Here is a 21,995-nt window from a genome sequence, read left to right on the forward strand (position 1 = left end):
GAAAGGTTTGCCTTGTTCCTTCTCCCTGGGTGGGAAGTAGCAATGCTGTTTTTTAAAATGTGTGCTCTACTTGTTTTCCCTCCATCCCTCACCACCTCCCATCAGGACCACTGGCACTAAGTATCCATCACTGAAGAAGTCTGAAGTCAGAGTGAGTAAATAACCCATCCTATTACATGGTGGTCGTTTACCTGCACCTTTGACTTTTTCCATGGTAACTGAATAACTAGAGTGTCTATATATAAACAATGATATATTTCTTATGGCTGTAACAAAGCCAGAAATTGAGGCTTCAGAGGCTCACATATACTCAGCTCTTTCCAGCTCTGAAGAGAACAACATGTTCTCTGCTCATAAACCTAAACTGCTCTAATATATTCTGTCATGTTATAATTTTATTTTTTACTAACAGTGCCAGTGAAATTCTAGTAGAGTACATAATTAGGTGACAGCAGGAAATGGCAGACCCTTTAAGTACTGTCTTCACCACCAGCTTCCCAAACAGTTCCCAAAAGATTCTAGGAGGAAATTGCAGCACTTAAAGGAACAGAATAAGAAAATGCCTAATTAGTCAAATACTACTTCCAACAGCAAATAATGCAAGTAGTTTGTCATTCCAGTTGATACTCACTTTATAAAAACAAGAAAACTGTTACATGGTCTACACATGATGCTTCAGAAAAAAAAAAAAAGCACTTCTGTACATAGAAGTAAAACCCTAAATGCAACAACAAAAATCCAAAGAAAATAAAAATCAACACCACTAAACCAACCCCACATATGCACACATATTTACTGTTAATAAACTACAGTGTTTGGTCAGAACTAATGAGTAACACTAAGTCATGGCAGCAGCAATCTCAGCCTTTTTTCCCCCCTACATGTCCCTATTGCTCTCATCTTTATTCTTACTTATTGTTACTGTTAACACTTGAGTAATATAAACTTAAAGGCAATCAATAGATGAAGTCTGGATACAGACTGTATTGTTCTACGTAAATGGACTTTTTGGCAGACTAAGCCTGAAGCACAACCTTTCACCTTTATGATTATTAAACATTGATTATTAAACTTTCAGAATACTGCTTCTCTTATACTGTTTTTTGCAAACAAATATTAGAACCATTAAAATCAGAAAATATTTCCTAAACATGAGGGAATCCATCTGAGGGCTTTGTAATTAAAGTGCAAAGAAGGTGGAAGTATTGACAAGTATTCTCATGCTCGCTTCAAGCAGAAGAGACAGAACTGCAATTCAATTTCTAGGAAGTTGTGTTTTAAGCATTTTAATGAGGTTTTTGGTCCTGTCAGGAAAAATCAGATACACAGCTGTACTCTCTTCAAATCCAAAACTGTAAAAGTATGTTTTGCAAGATATTTGTATGCAAATACTGCTAAAAACCTCTACAGATTCTACCTACAGAGAAGAGTTTCTCACAGCAGCCTCCTCCAACAGTAAAACAATTGCCAGGCCAAGTGTGAAAATGAATCAGACCAAAATACATGGATTGCTAACATATCCACCCACACACAATCTACAGAGAAAATAAAAACATCCGGAGCTTGTAAGGTTGCCAGAGGGGGGAGAAAAAATAGAAAAGAAAACTGATTTCAGGGAAGACACAATAGAAGTTTAGGACACCTTCTCTTTGCCCCACAAGCTTTTAGGACTAGGATGGAGAAATGCTGTGAACCATCTAATTCTGCCAATTCTATAAATCCTTATGACTACTTCAAGAGGCTACTGCCAAAACCACATTGTATTCTCTGTAAAACACACACTTCAAATAATAAGTTCTGAATAAATTAAAGGTACTTTAAAGAATTATTATATTATAGCTCCAAAGAAATCATATATTTGAAAAATATGACTTCTAGACAGCACATTGGGCTCTTGTTTCAATCTCTGATCAGATTCTCCTTATGACTTGGAACTTCAGGAAAGGAAGAAAGAAAAAAAATGTATTTGTTTCCCTTTTATCCCAAATTAGGGGTTTTGTAGTTTACAATTTAAACAACAGCATTTTTTAAACTGGAATGCTCTAGTGCAATTTTCTTAAGACTACAAAAATCAACCTGGGCGAGAAGAGGAAATAATTGAGTCCTTTGTATATAAATTGATACTACCTACATTAACTCTATCATAAGCAGTATTATGTGCATTTAAAAAATGGTTTCAGACCTCAGCAATCACATTGCATAAAGAAAGCAAAACAATAAATTTTGTTTTCAAATTCATAAAAATCACAGAATGGTTAGAGGATGGAAGGGACACTGAAGATCATTTAGGTCAAATCCCCCTGCCATGGGAGAACTTGGATCCATGGCAGAATTTCTATCAGTCCTATCAGTATACAATTACAAATAAGCCACTGCCTTTTCAGAAGATTATTTTTTACAATATAATGTACCAGTCACTAACAAGGAATAAACACATGAACACTGAAGCTTCACATTACTGTGTGCTCACTACACAACTGCTGCACGTACTCTTACTTTCACATATATCCTGAAATGTCTACAGGCTAATTGCCACAAAACATCCAACAGCTGACAGACCCAAACCACCACTGTCTTTCCTCTTTTCCACACCCCCACAGTCCCCTGAGTAACCCTCCCTTCCAACACATCCCCCAGGCTGGCCAGCCCAGGAGAGCCCAAGCCAGGCTCACACACGGGATCCGTGTGCTGGCTGCAATGTTCCCACTGCCTGGGAACAGCTCCAGCTCCCTGGGACAGCCAAGGGGAAAGAGCCTCCCTCACTAACAGGGAGTTCCAAATCACTGCCAGGCCAAACACACAGGGCACTGCCTCACTGGAGCTCCCTCAGCTCCTCTGAGTGCAGGTGAGCAGGTTGAGGGGTGACATCCTTTGCACTCATGCCTTGGGACCCAGGACAGCTCAGAGTGCTGCCATTGCTCAATTCCCTATTCAGGGGTGAATAGCCAAGTCACAGACTGTTGACTGGCACAAGACTATCTTGGTCAGTCTGTGTCTCTGTGAGGAGATGGGCTGGAAGAGGGAGAAAGATTTTGTTTTACTAGTTTTCCTTTCACCATTATAAGAGTAATAACAGACTGTGATGTTACATTTCTCCTCACAGAATCTTAATTGCTGTTGACAGGAACAAAATCTCAGAGACAACATTTTCACATGATTATATTCTCTTGCATTTCCCCATAAGTATAACAAGTTTAATGGCCATACCCAAAACTTGGAATAAGCTATTAGTCTTGACTCTCAACCAGTTAGGATCCCACAATCTAAAACAATTCCTGAAAACAGATATATAGTAAGATTTCCAAAACCAACAAAAGAAAAACCTAATTAATTGAGTTGCAAACTCCTGTGAAGGTGTAAAACAAAACAAAAAAACAAAAACATCAAATCAAAAGTACCCCAGTGTAACAATTCATGGACCCATAAAGCAAGCTATTTTTTCAGGAACAGACAAATAATTTCTCTAGTGTGCATATAACCTTGGTGCCTCTGCTAATGCCACAACTTTCCCAGAACGATGGAACATTCTGAGTTGGAAGGGACTCACAAGGATCAAGCCCAACTCTTATGAGTGGCCACTCACTCAAGTGTATGGGGACTGAACTCACAACAAGTGGCTACTGAGGCAAAGCTGACCCAGACATCACTTAATTGATAGTGCCCAGACTGCTGGGGAGAGCAGTGAAGGCCCTAAGAACCTACAAACCCCAGAGCCAAGGCTGGAAATCACAGGGGTGTCAGAGATGGCAAAAGGCTGTGGCAAAGCTGCAGGGAAGGACAACAGGAATTGGTCAGGCCTCTGCCCTGGCAGGTACCAAGTAGCTGGGGAAGCAGAAAACACTACAGGAGCCAAAGTGCTCTCAGACACAGGAAATATTCTCTTTTCCTGCCCAGGAGCCAAACTTCAGCTGCAAATGGCCCTTGCATGTGCACAGGACCTTTTTAAGTTTTATGAAAAGTTTTATGAAAGCACAGAGATTGGTAGGGGTGTGCAACAAGCACAAGGGTCTCAGCAAGAAATGACTCACAGTCCCCCCACAACCTCTGGCTGGTTGTGAGAAAAACAAATAAACCATACAGAGAAGAAAATTAAATGGCAAGCAACAGATAAGGACCTGGACCATGTACCTATGATTCAGCATGAACATTTTTGACATCCTACAGCAAATGTGCGTTATTTAAAGACTGTATTCTGCTTGCATAACAAGAAATCCAGATTGCTTTTCTGACCCAAGGCAGCAGTACAGTCACACAAATCCCTGTCCTGTTTCACTCATTCTAAAACATAAGCTATACACCAGAATTTCAAAAACAAACTACACTACGCTTTTTGCTAAAGATAAATTTACCTCTCCAATTCTGCTAGTAATAATGGCAAGTCCTCTGGAGTACAGAGAATCTTTCAGATTGTTAAATGCAATAGGTTCAGTTTACCAGTATAACACTGTTCAATCCCACATAGAATTGACTTTGAAAGTTAAGGCCAGCAAGCATGGCTCTGCACCAGTTTCCTGCTTTCTACATCTTCAGATTTTCTGATAGCAGATGTCTCAGATGCCATCACACTTACAAACAGTTTTACACAGCAGAGCATGGATTTCAAGTTGAAGTTTTCAAGCTAGAAAGACATTGAAACTCAACCTTATATCACATAAATGAACAACACTGCAATCACACCTGATACCTCCTCTTTGTCAGCTGCATAACCGAGAATTAAAACAGACACCAGGAACAGTACATAATTCTTCATTCGCATTCTATTTTTCTGTCTGAAAAATTGAAAGAAAACAGAAGACGACAACCAGATACACTTTCATACATTTCTTACAACACATTCAGCACCATTATCTCTAACAAAAATAGGTAACTTCAAGTGTTGACAGAGGTAAGTTAGATTTTAAAGAGACACCAAAGATTTTTCTCATATTTAAACAAACTTCTTCCTCAAGATCTTCCGAGCGGCCATAGCCGCAGCCTACTATGCAATGAAAAAAGAAACAGAAAACAAATTTCAAATACCTTTTCTGTTAAGTCTTGCATATTGAATTTCAGAGCACAAGGAGGGTATGAATCTGGCTTTTTCGTCCCTATATGTATAAATATATGAAAAATTCAGAGCAGTTGTTTTGTAGATTCAAGAACAGGAAGCACCTCTGCTACAACTTCGTAGAGAAAGTCCCTTGAAAAAAAATAACTGCGTATGTACTTCACGTATATCACTGCTACCTCCCCTTTCCTCTTTCTGCCTCACATCTGTCTCCAGGCAACTCCTCTTCAATGTTCTCCTAATTTGTATCTATTCCAAGAAATTTACTTTTACTTACACTTTTACTGCAGGCAGCTCCAAAAGTCTTTTAGACATTCATAACCTATTTCACAACTGGGGAAAAATAAATATGAAAAATATGGGGGATTTGTTTCTTAAGTAAAATTACAAATCAATGTCTTGTCATAAAGATTCCAATATATTGCATTTCCCTAATTTTTTCATTTCTGATTTCTACTTCTTTTCTTCCAAACTCAGCTTCTAGAATCTGTGCAGAAACAGTAACAGAAACTATTCAATACCCTTTACAGTGCGAACTCCATTATTTTATTTCAGCCCAAACATTTAATTTTTGAAAACCCCAACGGTTTATTTGGGACATCATCATTAACTTATTCAAAAGAAAATAAAATCACAGGAAAGAAAAAAAAGCTCTTCTCCATAAGAAATTATTCCTAGCTCTCAAAGGTCGAACACAAAAGTACTTCAAGAACTTAATTTACAGTTTTGAACCTTTGAATAATTTTCTCAACTTCTCTTAGAACCAATTTTGATAAGAAACAGGAATTTGGAGTCTCAAGTCCACTATTATCTGTAGCATCCCTTTTTGCCTGCTTCTCAATTACTTTGTTGACACACTTTGCCAATGGGGCATGAACTGACTGCTGGTAAGCTCAACACTGAATTCACTTGTTCAAAAACTTCCATAATCAAGAGAAAGTTCACAATTTCTTATAATCTTACCGGGCACAGTGATTATGCTCAACAGGCTAAGAGGGCTGATGTTTTGACTATATCTCTCCATATTGGAGAATTACAGAAGAAAAACAAGAAAAATGAAAGTTTTCACTCCAGAGATTAATAAACTAACTCCACTTTAAGTAAGTGTGTATCTTCTACTCCATCTTAACTAGTTTACAGAAAAAATGCTTGGATAAGAAAAACATTTTTGACTTTAAATTCTTCCTCATTCTCAGCTTGAACACAATGTGGTTTCTAGTTGTTTAGAAAACAGCCCTGGATGTCGATTAAAAAAAGAAAAAGGCAGGAAGGAAAGAGCAGGGAGTGGTATTTCATGAGAAGACAAAATCTAAACAATTTACTGCTGTTTTAGAACTTTCTATTGAGAAAAAGCTATTTATACTTCAATTATATGACAGGATGCCACAGTTTGAAGTCATTTTGGAAAGAAGAGGCCTTAAAATTAGGTACTAATGGTGTCAACCTGCGAATCCTTAGGTTATTAGATTCCCATACAGACAGTCATAGACTGCATTTGTTTAGAATACTAAATCCAACACCACCTAAAATCAGCAGCAGATTTAAAACCCCAGCCAGGAAAGAGCCTAGAGGAAGTCTGCATTTGTCCCAAAGTTCAGTTCACCAGAGTTCAAGCAGAAAAATATTACCAATACACAATGAATACCAAAACAGTTTCTTTCTCCTAGCTCAAAGTGTGTATTTTCAAAGATAAGTTAAAAACAGGTTATTCATTGTCCTCCACCATGCCCTTTCATCTCATTGAGGCCCTGGTTTGCTCCATATTTTTGCTGCCTGACACACACAGAGCTGCTCTTTCTCCTTGTCAGTGGCAGGGGGAAGGATCAGGGTGTGTGTTCCCCCCCCAGACACACCTGAGGCTCCGTGCCCACCCCACACCCCCTGCTATGGGCTGGCTCAACCCACAACCACACCACTCCCCCTGCCACCTCAACATATGCAGCACTATGGGAGAAAATGAAATTACTTCATTATGTCCATATGGCTAAATACACAACAGGCTTACAACGTTAGCAGAAGTTAAAAAAAAAGACACTTTTACCTTTAGAAAAGAGAAAACAGCAAAGCTCTTTACTAAAAGGTTAGCATATTTAATCTATTTATGTCATTCATTGTAGTTCTTGGTCTCTTTTCCATAGTGGAAAGCCAGGTTTATGGAGATTTCTGGAAATTAACAGCCTAGGTCTGCAATGACATTAGGGAGGCCCAGAGGTATTAATAACTGGCTTGATATGTGCAGACATGTGTACAAACACAAATGTCCAGTAAAAAACTATTTCTAAGCCTCTGAATTGCTGTCATAAAACAAGAATTATTACAAGTTATTTAGCACATTAAGTAAATACAAATTAATGGGCTTTTAAAAAGTTTTTATAGGCAACTTTATGGAAAAATCTAATTATTCTCAAATAGTTTAGCCAGGAATAAATATTCACCAAAAAAAAAAAAAAATAAAAAGGCTTCTATAAAACCTAAGAAAACATTCTGGAAAAGCAGAATCTGTTACAAAGAAGACAAAATATTTAAAACGCAATAGCCTATAAATTGTTTTAGAATAACTACTTTGTTCTCAAACCACAAAATATTTTCACTGAACATCAGACAAATGTAGGGGCAGCTTCTTTTATTTTCAGCTTGTCTTTGCAAAGAAAGTAATCTTTTCTTTGTAACACGGTCTCAATAGAACATTGCATTATATACATGCAGTATATTGTATATGTGTATACACAATACACATGTATATGCAATATACTATGGTTTTGGATCTAAGAGATGTCATGATATAAAAGCTGATATTTAACCTGAACAGCACAGTACATGAAGCTTATACACACAACACATGAACAGTTCCACTTTGTACTCACTCTTACAAAGTTGTCAGGGAACAAACCTCTTCTGCCTTTGAGCTGTCCTTCCCACCAGCCTCCATCATCTTTCTTTATATTGGTGATGATGTCACCAACAGTGATTGTCAGCTCATCATCGTGTTGAGCTTTGTAGTCAAACTCCACTATCGCCTCCACTAAAAGAGAAACACACATATGCACCATTACTGACTGCATTTCACTTTTCCTGCCTTCCAAAGGCATAAGAAAACACCAATGCAATCATATATTCTCAGTGAAAGTAATATATTCAGCTTAACCAAGAGAGTACATGAGAGGCAACATGCAATGGTAATGTTCTGTGGGTTACTGCTACAGGAGAGGCCAAAGTGAAAAAACACACAAGAAAGTCCATCATGGTTAAGGCAACATGCATTTTTCTTTATTTTTTAAAGGAAATCAATTTGTGATGCTTCAGCAATATTTATTCTGGCAGTATTACAAAGTTTATTTTTATTTCTTGGACAGAGTTTTACCTTTTGTTCACAGGGCTTACAAAGCATTTTATTTTATATGGAAGTAAACATGGAAAGGTTCTCAAATTCATAAGCATCCCAAGTCACTGCAACTACCTTGCTAAATACATCATTATCAACCTAAAAAGTATTTAACAATATTTTTTTCATCATGATGACTTTCACTGTTGTTTATACAGAAATGCAAAGCTTTGCTGCATGAACATGCTCTCAGAGTTTCAAAGAGAGATTTACTTTCACTTGTAATTATGCATCTAAGATTAAATACTTCTACTGCTCTGAATGTCTGTTGTCAGAGTTGCATGGTAAGTTTGCTACTATTTTATGATGTCTGTCCTTTTCCAAGAGGTTCCCCCATCCCTTGAAGCCATACTCACAAGAAAGTCTCCATAGAGAATTATAGAAGTCATAAAGACAGAGAAACTCCTTCAGAGAATCAAAAATAATACTTGGGGTCCTCAAAATTGAAGTAATGGTTATATTTAGTGGTTCATCAAATATTTACTGGTCAAACTGGCAAGGTCTGGGAGAGCCACATCTATCAACCTTATTCCTGTTTTCTTCAGTGGAAAAACTCATCCCAAGACCTTCCACCAAACATTTAGCACTTCAACAATCAAAATAGCAAAGTGAGAACAAATAACAAGCATCTGCTTTCTGCACAAATGACTATGCCATGTAAACCCTGCAAGCTCTAGCCTGCAAACAGGCAGCACCAGCTCACAAAGCAAAGCTAACCACTGCACCACAGGCAGCAAAAAGGTTCTGCCTGAATAACAAACCCTGCATACTAAACTGAATTAAGTTGACAGGAAAGCAGAGTTACTTCTTTCCACCCCCAAAATGTCACAGTCACAATGCTGAATACCTCCACCCCTCCTCCAGAGCCTGCAAGTCATAGCTAAAGCAGTGTTCTGACTTCTGGATGCATACCAGCCACGAAGTTTATGGCTTATAACATTCCTCTATTACTTCTTCTGTGAAGTCAAAAACCATTGTAAAACCTGTTTACAAGAGGCTGCTAAACTACATAGTGAGCAGCAAAAGAGAAAGAGTGGCACCACACATTATGAGCTGAAATGAAAACAGAACATGAAAAATTTATCAGTGAAACTTAGCTGAACTGGAGATGTGAATTCCCTCTCAGCCTGAATTACTCTGATTTTTCAGTTTTCTGTTCAAAGCAGGGCCAGCTCTGAGGCTAAACCAGGTTACTTAAGGCTTTGCCCACATGGGTCTTGAAACCCTCCAACCTCCTCCTACAGAGACAGGCAGGGCATGCAGGAGAATCTGCTCCACTGCTTGACAGGGATAAAGGTTTTCACTCTACAGTCTACTGAGCCTTTCTTGTATCTTGTAGTTCTCACCCGTTGGTCTTGTTACCCCATCATGTATCTTATAACTCCATCTTGTTGATAATCTACTTGTAAGCTTTCTAAGGTTGCTATTAGGACCTCCCAATTTCTCTTCTCCAAGCTAGACAATCAGAGCTCCTCTAGATTCAGGTCTCTTTGAAAACCTTTGCTGAAATCAACATAATATCCACTCCACCAAATCAGTGATCTCACAGTAGAAGACTAACAGATGGTTCACACATGACTTTCTTTTCAATAAATCCACACAGACTACTACCAGCCATCTCCTTGCCCTTCATGAGTTTGAAAACTGCCTCCAGGATTATTTTTCCATCATCTTTCAATAGTTCACATGGGGCTGACCAGCCTGTAGTTTTTAGCATAATAAAAGAGGATTCTTTCTCTTCCTGAAAACAGGGGGTACATTCTTTTGGTTTTACCAAAAACTACATTAACAGTGACTTCTTGAAGACTATTAAAAGGGAATTCCTAACATCAGCTCCCTCAGCACATACCACACCAGGGCCATGGCTTTGCACGTGACCAGTTTGTTTAAATATTCCCTAACCTGATTCTCTTCACTGAGGGAAGGTTTACCTTGTCCTGGACCTTTCTACTGGTTTCAGAGTCCTGAACAGGCCAAAGTCTTTCCTCTTCAAGTCCAGGCTTGCAGCCCTGCTTTCTGCCTATCCCCCTTTCTCTCTGAATCCATCATCTCCCAGCAGTGCCACCAAGGCTGCCCTCAGCCTCCAGATCCCCAAACAGTTCTTTGCAGGTGTGAGATCCAGTAGACAACACACTCCAGAAACCTCCTGAACTGCTCACCCCCAACTCAGCACACAAACAAGCTACACTACCCCTCCAGCAGATACCAGAGTGATTGAGTATGAGCTGTCCTGTCCCATCTTCACAATCCCAATGAAATCACCATTCTGAAGCTGCATGCAGACATGCAATTCCTCTTCTTTGCATTCCATGGTGTCTGCATGAGAATATGGACATTCCAGAGTGGCAACCAGCTGTGCTGGATTCCCAGAAAGAGTAGCAGAGTTTTCCCTGCAATTCTGAAAAGCACTTCCTTGTTTATATGCATATGCTTGGGAAAGGCCCCCATCAGTCCTGATTTTTTTTGATTACAAGGTCCCCATTGTTTGCATCACATTTTGTTTGCCAACCTGGTCCACCAATTGCTCATAAGATAGTTAGCAGAGATGCTTTTGCCCTAGTCAGGTGAATCCCATCTTTTCCAAGCAATCCTCAAAAAGATCCTCATGATCATAAAACTAGAATTCTGTTGCTGACACCAACTATGCAGCCAGCTTTCCCACAGGATCTCTCCACTCATCCTAATGCACTTTGCTCTCACCCAAAGGATCAAGGAGAATCCACCCAGGCTCCCACACCCTGGTGATCAGCCCAGAGCCATGCAGCCACAGCTGATAATTTCAATCCCTTCAGGTGGTATCACTGAAACCTCCATGGGAGAACAGCAGGGAGCAGTAGGCTGAAGTCAGACAGCTTTGGCAGTCTTACCACAGTGCTCCAGATCCTGGCAGGCAACAAGGTCAGGTCAGCAGATGGGAGTCTCCAACACTTGCAGCAGGGAATTTCCCTACTGTGACCACTTCCCACTTTCTCCTGGTGCTTCTGCATGGCTCAGATTTACCAGCTTGTGTGCTTTACTGAGCACCCAGACTATCATCATCTACAAAAGCATTGACTCTGTTCTCTAATTGCAGATCTGGAGGTGGAGCAGGAGCCTTCCTCTGGCATCAGAAGTTATTAAAAAAACAAACTTCAGCCTTCAGGGCTTGCTATTCTGGAAGTCTCTAAACCCACCCCAAGAGACACAGAATCCATCCGCCCTTCACTCAGGAAAGTTGGGGGTTTGGGCTCTTGAAACCTCAGGGGCCTGAAGATCTGGAAAGCCCAACCCTCCAAGTTCAGCCAACTAACAAATTTTTACACATATATATGAACTAGAGCCCCTAAAGGAGCACCAATATTATCTATACATACATATACACACACATACACAATTTACCCCAGACCAACCAGTGCATATGGATCAGAAGTTGTATTTACACAATAGCTCTCCAAAGACTACTGGATTCAAGCAGTGCAATCAAGGTACATACATTAATAAAAATTTTTATCTCCACAGAACACAACAGCTCTGTGGCTCAGAAAAGGCAAAATTTAGACAATTTAGCAGGGTTCCAGTTTGGTTGAACCCCAGGAAAGATCTTTTGAAAGCAAGGTCTTGTATCTTCATTTTTAAGCACCCTGCTAGCATGTACTTGCTTTCAGGATTCAAAGCTTTCAGCATGTGTCAAGTCATTTCTCCTCCCTACTCAGGAAGCTTTAAAATCCTATTTTGATTTTGCAATGAGTGCAATTACATACAGCTCTGCTCTTCCTAAGCAACTAGGAGGTGGGCAGAGCTGTGATGCAGCAGGGATTGGGGCTGGCTCCAGCTATCATTCTTCAAACACTCCTCAGCATTCAGACTGCAGGAAGAGCAGACAACTCTCCCACTCCGCAAGTCCCATATTTAAGAATCTGTTGCTGTTGTTACAATTTTCCCTTAAAAAGGCTGCAAAAATGACATGACTATTAACAGTTTTCTTATTAATTATGTTGTCTCTCAAGCTGAGGCACCAAAATGTGGAATGGGGTTGTTGACCTGACTCTACAGTGGCTTGGGTAGGCTGGAGGCATGGGAGTTAACTCCCTGAAGTTTGTCTGGCTTGCACTAATTCACATGCAGACAGCTGCAGCTGTTCAATCACTTTTGTTTTACTGAAGGATTGTTTAAACAAACAGAAAACCCCAACCCTTTACTGTTCAGACTTTTCTCTCTCTATAAAAGTTTCCACTTATTAAAGAACACATATAAATATTTTTAAAAGCTGCCTCCTCTCAGAGAATTTGATTACTGTAACATAAGTGTGTGTAAGCTGTCAGAGACATATGAGTCACTAAAATAGGACCACACAATCAAGATGTTTATAAACTCTTCAAAGGAAACCAAAAGCACAGTTTGGAAAGAGAAATAAGAGTACACCTAATAAATGTGCAGAACTGTGGCAAACTCATGGGAAGGTACTGCTCAGATCACTCAAAATTCTCATTTATCACAGTTTGAAGAGTATGACAATCAAAAGTGTTCTACAATTTATAGGTTCTTGCAGTTGCAGTTTTTAAATCAAACTCATTTTCTAAAGCATGCTAAACCACCTCCTCAAATTGTGTTTTGAAAAATTCATTCAATCTTTTTTGTTTCTTTTGAGGTGAAACTTAGTCTTCAGACCAGAGTTATGCTTCACATCTCTAAGTACAACCCACCTGATTCCTGAAGTGCTATGTTCTATTCCTCCTCAGGAACTGGACTAAAACTGGGCCCCAGTGAGCACAATGATTCACTATATGAGAAAACACTCCATGGACAGTGAACTCAAACTAATTTTATTTGTTAGCCAACAAAGATTGGTCTTAGGCCCAGCTCTGCCAAGGTGAACAGATTGTTTCATTAACAGCCAAAACTCAAATCCCTTTTAAGCCAAGAGAAAATAAATAAATAAAGACAAAAATTGGGACAGGCAGATCTGGTTTCTCTTTTTAGAGATTTTTTTTTTTTTTTAATATTGCCTCACGATGCCTGAAAGTCAAACCTGCCCCAGCCTGCAAACTCTAGCTACTAAAATCTGTTAGTAAAGCCATTCCGTACATTAGGAATGAAATCCAGTATCAAAAGCTATTCAAGTTATTTTTATCTACAAGGAGAACATTTATTCTCATGCCAACAAAAATCAGCTATTCCTGGTCTTATATTGCCATCAATCCAAATTGTAACATAAAAACTCATGAAATAGAATCAAAGCTAGTTATTAAGAGCCCTGCTGGAGACTGGCACAGTACAACTCATTACTGCAATGTCAGGGACAAAGACTTTTTTAATTTAATGCATAGTAGTTTGGATTAAAAATACACAATTTGAATTGCTAATTATATGAACCAAGCATTGAAGTGTAACCTGACAGCTGTATTTTTAAAAGCACATTTGAAAAAAAACCATTGATTAAAAGTTTAACTACCCTACCATTCATTCCCCAAATTAGTCTTGCACATACAGGTGAAATAGTTTTCTTGATAATTTCAAACATTTTTCTTATTGTTTAGTTCATTTCCTATGCCACATTTGAAATTTCAAGTAAAATCTAATCTCTTAAACTGACCTAGTCAGAATTTCTTTAATAATGCTACCAATACTTGAAGACAGAAATGTCTCTGTTTATTCTATTTTCAATTATTGTACAGTGCGTTTCCAAGCAAGAAATAATAAAGAAAAGAAACAGGGATTTGCTACTGTGCAACAAAAACCATGCTATTATATCAGTTTCTTGTGAGACATCTGAAGTAGTTGTGTAGGCACAATGGAAATGTTATTAACCTCTTTGGCACTATTCCACCCAAGTAACAGCATCCATATGGCAACAGCACCTTCTGCAGCAGCCTGGTTTCACACCCAAATGTGGACATTAGAGTGAGTAAATAAGTCAGATGTGGCAGTCAAGGAGTTAAGAGCTGCAAGTTTCATGTTTCTGTTTTTCTAAGTCATTCAGACTCATGTGAAGGATAAACACGATTGTTGCATTGGATTACCCAAAAAAAAAAAAAAAACCCAGAACAGAAACCAGACAGGCTACCTGCAAGTATTCTGCATTCAAGACTTCAGTTAAAACTCAAATTACATTTCCTCAGAAGAGAGTGCATCACACTTTTGCATAAAGATAACATCTTTGGTTAAAAATCTGACCATTGAATTCCACCTCCCTCAGCTTCACAGACAAGGCCTTCTTCAAATGTGCTGTTCTAACCAAGACACCTGGGTACAAACTGGTGAGCCTAGCACACTTCCAGAGCTTATGGGCATACTTAAAAAAACCTCACATTATTTTTGCTATATGATATGTTGCAATAAAACTCCTAGTGAAATATTAGGAACCACCAGGAGAGAAAAAAAATAATTTTATTAGACCAGAGAGCAAAGCATGACTAACTCACAATCTGAACTTAAATTAAAAAAAAAAAAACCAAACGAAAACAACACACAAACCAACCACACAAAAACATAGCCAAAAAAACCACCATCAAAATTCAAACTACATTACATTCAATAATGCTGGTTTCCTAAACTAGACCTGGAGGTCCAGAGGCCTGAAAATCAAATATGACCAACAAGACCACTGTTTTCTTCACTCTAAGAAGACTGAGCAGCTGGCAGGCCAATCACATGAAGGTGACAAACAGGACTGAGAGAAGAGAAGGAAGACACATTCACATAAAGTCTGATGTAGCTCTTCTACCAGAGAACAAAATGATCTATAGTTTATAGACACTCAACTCTCTCAATGTCATTACACTTTATAATAGGAGATGAAGAATGAGTCACTGAACAGGCCTTGGAGTCATCACTCTACCAAAATGGAAATGCCGCATAAAAAAAATTTATTAAATAGCAATATACCACCAACTTTAAAGCTTAAATGCAAATTTTAACTGGGATTTTCAAGAAAGCTTGAATTTTGTAGCATGTATGTGGCACAAAAACAAACAAACAAACAAAAAAAAGCTACAAAAAACCCCAAAACTTCAACATTTTGTATCTACTTGATTGCAAACAAGACCCATAATTTCCTTGAAAAACTAATTCCAAAATTGGCTCAATTTTTAATCATTTTTCTTTTGCAACACTACCAGGAATAATACTTAAGTATTTGCAAGGATTTAACTTGATGAAAAAGAAAAGCTGTAGGGGATGGAAGAAACAATATCAGAAGGAAAAGCAGTACTATTTAATCTTCAAGATGTTAAATCCATTCTACATGATAAACAGCAACTCCTCCACTTAGACAACAGCCTTCAGTTTACATTATCTTTTCCTATTTCCCTTTACAAACAATGGGGGGGAGCTAAAGGTCATAGCTCTAGAATAGCACCTCCAGTGCATCACTCCCTCCAGGAGCAGAGCAGCCACAGGAGGAGCCACCTAAATCACATTGCCAGGGTCCTGTCCTTGTCACAGTCCAGCGTCCCACAAATCCTCAGCCAGTCTGCAGCCTGGGACAGCACAGGCAGCCACAGAGCACTTGGGAAGCATTTGAGGGGAAGCCCCTTGGTGTGAATTCACATGTACACACACAGGCACAGAAACAGAGGAGCTGTGCAGAGAGCCCAAACCAAATCCTAATCTGGAGGACAGTGAACACTTGGCCTGGGGCTGTCCTGATGTGACTCTTCTTTGGCAGCAGCAGAGCTGAAGCCACTCCAGCTGACAGAACACCTGAGCTCCAAGAAAAGAAGAGAGCTAGTTTTCTGTTTTTCAGAGGTATGCTTGGTTCCAGTTTGTAAAAGACACAAACATGCAGTTATTCAAGTGGAAATCACCCAGTAGGACAATAAATACTTTATATTCCAGCTAAGGCACTTGGAATGACCAAAAACCATTGAAAACAAAGCTCAAATTTACAGTCAAGTAAAGAACAACATGAAGTCAGTGTGTTTGTATTTTTGTATTTATATGGGGTGTTTCCACATAAAATACACACCCCATAGCAAGTCTGTGGTAAACAACTTCTATGTCAAGATGGACTAAACTGGCATCACCACCAGACCATTATCAGAAAACCTTTCACACCTTCTTTCAGTGTTCTTCTTTCTGACAACTCTGACTCCTCTCATAGGCAGTTTCACACAGCACTGCCTCCTTTTCTCCTCTCTGCATGACTGGCTAAACCCAACCTGTCCCTTCCCCAATTGCCTAACCCTGCCTGTCCCTCACACAGGATCTCCTTGCCTTGTCTGTCCTTGCACAACCACATGTCCCTCACCTGCTCACAGCACAGCCAGCAGCCTCCATCCCAAACTGCAGGAGAACCTCGATCTCAAGCTCTAACTCAAGCCACAACTAGCAGCCAGCTGCCCCACTCTTTTATAACACCCAAACTCATTGGGCAGGCACAGATGTTTCCACTCCTCAGTAATCAGTACAGCTGTAATTCAGCAGGAGAGATTGCCTTCTGCACTATCCTTTCAACCTATCTTCCCACAATTATTTATTTATTTTTTTCTTAAGCCTACCATAGCAGTTGCCTCTAAGTTTATTGTGTCACACTGTATCTCTGATACAAACTTTTTATGCAATATGCCAAAGCACATATGAACATTAGAAACCTTCATGTACATGTGCCAAGCAAGGAAACATCACTGTTATGTTTTAGGGGGCAGCAGTTACATCTATATTCCCCCTTAATACCACTTTGGATCCAACAATACATGTTATAATTATTGGGATGAGTCTCCTTAACTGTTCAGAAAGACTGAGATTGCATAAATAAACAATCTTTGGCATTCATGTGGCTGTCAGTCAAAGGAAGCACTTCTATTCCATGAATTAACTGATCTTTTCCTGTGGGCAAAACGTTCCTTTTGCCTTGGACAACAAACTACTCAAATCACATTGCTGCTACTGAAAGAGACTAATTTTACTGTAATCCATTGGTTCTATCAACCAGAGTGCCTCTCAACTACAGCAGATGCTCCCATTGTGCAGCATGCACAAGCAAACCTACTTTAAATTCACACTGTCAGGTTTGCAGACAAGGTGCACTGTGTTAACCTGTAACCATATAGAGCTTCTCAGAGGCAAAATTGTCTTGAGAGCTGCTCACCTTTGGAATTGTTCTTCCCCTCAGAAACTAGTGCACAAAAGGACCCATTCAGAATAAATGAAAGACATTAGATACAGAGGAAAACATTTAATATCATCATCGTAACATGAGTTCCTGCCATCTCCAATATCCATAAAAACAATTCAGAGTTCTGAAGAGTGTAAATTATTATACCCATTGGTGAGGAAAACAGAAAAGAAGAAGAGTACTGTAATTTAAGGTAAACAAAGACAAATAAGTCCCATTTGACAAACTATTTATTCATACAAGCTTGCTATAATGCTTCTCTACTCTTGCAGTTTCTAAATCTCATTCTCAGACAACTGAGAGGATATAGGAAGGAAATGAGTTACTTCTTCCGAACGAAAAGGAGACAGATAACAGCTAAATACACCCAGAACTATTTTTACAATTACCACTTGGCTAAATTAATGAGAACTGCTAACAAATTAATGTATCACCATAAAATGTAAATAGGACAGAAAAGCTGATGCCATGAAAATTAGTGCTGTGTTAAATTACCCAGAAGTACCAGCCCAGTACTTAAGTCCCAAAGTTGTCTTAATAATACAGATGCTGATGGATGGTACTGACATGGAAAGAGAAATGAATAAAAAATTGTAAAGACAAGGAACAACACCTTTTCATAGATGATGTAGCATCATCTCTGCTCAGGAAGATGAGCAGAGGTTGTGGTCAGCAAATGTTTCACAGTCTTCACATTATGTAATGCATAGCATTTGTTAAAACTGAGCTTCTAAACTGGCAGCATTCACCTTGTTTCATTGAAATCAGACTAGAAGCATGAATGTAATTATGAGTATGATCTCAGAGGAGCTTGGAGGATTTCACTAGATGCCTAAGCTGTTACTATCACCACACATCTTTGCCAAAAGTAGCAACCCTTTTGCACAGGAGGAGGATGGAGAGAATACAACATACTCCTCTGCATCTTAGCCACATTTGCTTGAAGTGCTCACAAAAATGGTGTTACATTAAGTAACCAGACTGAAAAGTGGTGCACAGATACATCCTGTTGAGGTATTCTTGGTTTTGGAAGTGACGATTTCTGCAAGAAGAGATAGCTGGCAGCAGTAGCCTGACACAGCCAAAATCCTCAGACTATGCTACAGCCCTTTGCAGACAAACACAGCGTCTTATAACAATTCAAAGTTATAATGTTTTCCCTCAGTTTAATGGCATTCTATCATTTTTAAGACAGCAGTTGCAAAACATTTACCCCAGCAGCAACTTTTCTGATTCCACCTGTCAAATGCTAGGATTACAAACCAGTGTTGTGTATTAACTGATGCATTACAAACTGTCACAAAGATGGGCATGGCACAACAGCAAGAAGCTGGGCTGGATGGAGAAAAGAAATAATCAGCTTGTTTCTTTCTAGCCTCTTATGTCAATCCAAGCATTTCAAGCTATAAAACTTCACATACAGAGAAAGGTCAGGCCCAGTATGGAACTTCTCAACAGTTTCATAATTAATAAGCTAAATTAAAGGACACAACTACTGTGGTTTCACATAGAATGGACTATTGGGCATTACAGGAGATGTAACTTCTGTGTGTGTGTACTGGGGCTCACAGCCCTAAGTACAAAAGCTCAGATGCTGGGTAATTTGCATTTCATCTCTATGGTCCAACACAATATTTACATGCCAGCATGAAGCCATCTCCAATAAACCTCGACACCACACTGAAAAAAAATGCCAACAACAACCTCAGGTATTAAAAACACCAAACTTCCTCAATTATGTGAGTACCAATGGAAGGTAGGGTGGGAATATTTGGAGAAAGAACACATGTGATTAAAAGAACAACTTTACCACCTATCAATATAACAGTTTCTTGATAATAAAGAAATCTCATAAAACTGTTGCTCATGACCCTTAGCAACTTCTCTTTTAACATAAGGTTCTTTTATTCTCCTTCAAACCGTGGTAAGAACAATAGGAATGAAAAAATGCTGTTTTAGAAATTACTGCATATATTAATTCACAAGTTCCAGATAATCCTTGGGCAAATAAACTTTCCTATTAGATCAGATAACATGTCAGCTTCTGTGCATCAAAAAACTTTTAAATTTCAATTTTAAATTTCAGGATGCAATTCTGGCAAAATAAGTTTTTGATGGTATCTTTAATGCCTCTGTTTTCTCAGCTCAAATCAGTTCCTGCAGGTAATGTTTTCTGAATGTCACAATAAATGGCATTCACAAGCTAACTTTTTTTTTTTTTCCTTTTTTAATGAACAAAAATCCACATCAGAGGCAATCCACATCAGAGCACTAGCTGCTCTGTTTTGTTTTAATGGTGCTTTTCAAAATCCCATATGTCAATCACAGGCCTGGGCAATGAGGTACTTGCATTAATACTTTTTAGTTTAATTTTCTCTTTGAGAAAGCATCTTGATTTTAAACAAAGGAAAGTCTTTCAGATAGCAGAAATTATGCTGCAAGTAGAGGACCCAGCTCTTGGAACAGGTATCTCTGGTAGCAGGTTAAAGGTCTCAAGAAGTCTCCTCCACCTGAAAATACACTCTCTGCCTTCCAAGGGATCCTCTAAAACTTTTATGATGAGAACAAGCCTCCAAAAAGGAGACACTACACAGAGCTCCTCCTTCGAAGAACAATCCTGAAAGCAAAACCTGATGCAAGCCAAAGAAGAGCATCTGAAAGCTTATCCCTGACTTTCATTGTGAGCCAGAACAGCTTGTGACCTGATGACAGCGTTGTTCCAGGAGGGAATCTGAGCCACTCTGTGCTGGTTGAATGGGAATGCTCAGCCGAGCTGCAAGGAGTGAAAGCACAAACAACAGGCAGCATTTAGACAGAAGAACCCATTGCTGCACTGAGGATGGGGGAAAGGGGGAAAGCAGCAGGATGGAGCTTTGTGGAACCCAAGCAAACAACAGAGGCAATAAACCTTATTGTTTTATAAGCAGTTCTGACAACCTCCTCCTCTCACCCACCCCCAGTAACCAGAACTGGTACTGTCTGGAACAGCACAAAGTGTGTGGACAAGGAATTAACAACAGACAGATTCTCCTCAAGACAAGTAGAATTTCCTCAGGTGCTGGCACAGAATCTTCCTACAGCATCCAGGAGGCAACAGGCAGGTTAAACCATGCAACCAAGAGAACTGGAGAGGACAGGAAGAAGGTGATCACAATGTTTTCCACCTTGAGCACTTCTTCCAAGCCTAAGGAGAAAGCTCTACTTTTCCATCTAAGAAAAAGGTTCCTGGACTCCATCCCCTTAAAGAATCTTCTAATGGCCCTCCCTGCTTTCGAGTTGTACAAGCTCTTAGAGTTAAGGAAATCAGAAGTCAAAACTAATTGTAGATTTCGGAGGATCTGGAGAGGCAAAGAGTGTTTCTTACATTCAATTTCTCTGCCTACAAGGCTGCATTTACATCAGCTCCTTGATTTGGTTCAAGAGAGACACTGACAGACTTGAACAGACAGGAACTGAAATTCTACTTAAAATAGCAACATCCTGCTTTTAAGTTCTCCAAATTAAAAAAACATTGGAACTTCAGTATTTGGCTTTGCCAACTTCCACAACCTGTTTTACTCCACATACCAGAGGCATCACTCTTCCACCAGAAAATATCAAAAACGTGGCTGGCAAAACACAATGTGCAACACATACCTCAGCACTACCCCAGGGCACCAATTTCAAGTCTGAAAAAATTTTGCAGATTAAAGCAATAGCCTCTAAAAGACAGTCAATCCCTTTTCTTCCTGACATCATATTTATGGGAATCCAGCCAAAGGTTTCTTCTGTCCCTAATTTGAAATAAAATGCATAAAGGATCACCTACAATTGTGCTGTATTCTACACCAGATTGCCTTCAGAGTTCTGTATATCTTTGCATCTTAATTTAGGGAATTTTGAGACTCTAAGTGAAATACATAGAAAGTTTTCTAAAAAGGGAAGCGGTACATTTGAGAGACAGGTCAAAGAGAAGGAAAGATGAATTTGAAGGAAGAGCATATGAAAAGATGTGATGACAGAGCATCAGGCATGTGAACAGGCAAAAAAATGGCTGAAGAGAATCTTTCCTAAGAAACAGTAATGTATTTATTTTAAAAGGAAAAAAAAAAAAACCCAGCCCAACAATCAAAAGCCTCAATACATGAACCCAAAGCAACAAAACAATGCAGATTACAAAGAGAAAGAAGATACATGTCCTTCTGTAAGTGATGAGAAGAGGTGCAATTGTTTTGTGACAGAATGAGGTGAAGGAATGAGAAACACACAGGAACAAACAGGAATGTTTTCTTCACAACTGTGAACAAACTATCAAATACACTGCAGAAGAATACATAATAATAGATGTCTCCTGACTCCAGAACCAGTGCAGACAATTTTGCATTGTCAGAAGATAGCTCATCATGAACTAGACAGTACCTTAACCTTCCACAAACCACAGCCAGATAATAATTGAGATGTCAGCTAATCAAAAGCACTATTTATAGGTGCTT

General features: G+C 39.1%; 1 protein-coding gene across 5 annotated transcripts in view; it reads right to left on the reverse strand.

Moving 5' to 3' along the window:
- SH3KBP1 (SH3 domain containing kinase binding protein 1) overlaps positions 1-21,995 on the reverse strand; it is a 204,131-nt gene that overhangs the window by 172,506 nt on the left and 9,630 nt on the right. For 3 of the 5 annotated variants that reach the window (XR_013775716.1, XM_079316943.1, XM_079316942.1), the window contains exon 2: positions 7,912-8,069. Coding sequence is in view for 4 of the 5 variants with exons in the window: in XM_079316943.1 (XP_079173069.1) it covers positions 7,912-8,069 (158 nt within the window). In the remaining variant the exon portion in view is untranslated. The remainder of the gene's footprint in view (positions 1-7,911; positions 8,070-21,995) is intronic. The other 2 variants (XM_079316945.1, XM_079316944.1) reach the window with 1 other exon arrangement.

This window comes from Erithacus rubecula (genome assembly GCF_903797595.1).
Source record: "Erithacus rubecula genome assembly, chromosome: 1".
In the NCBI taxonomy this organism is placed as follows: Eukaryota; Metazoa; Chordata; class Aves; order Passeriformes; family Muscicapidae; genus Erithacus; species Erithacus rubecula.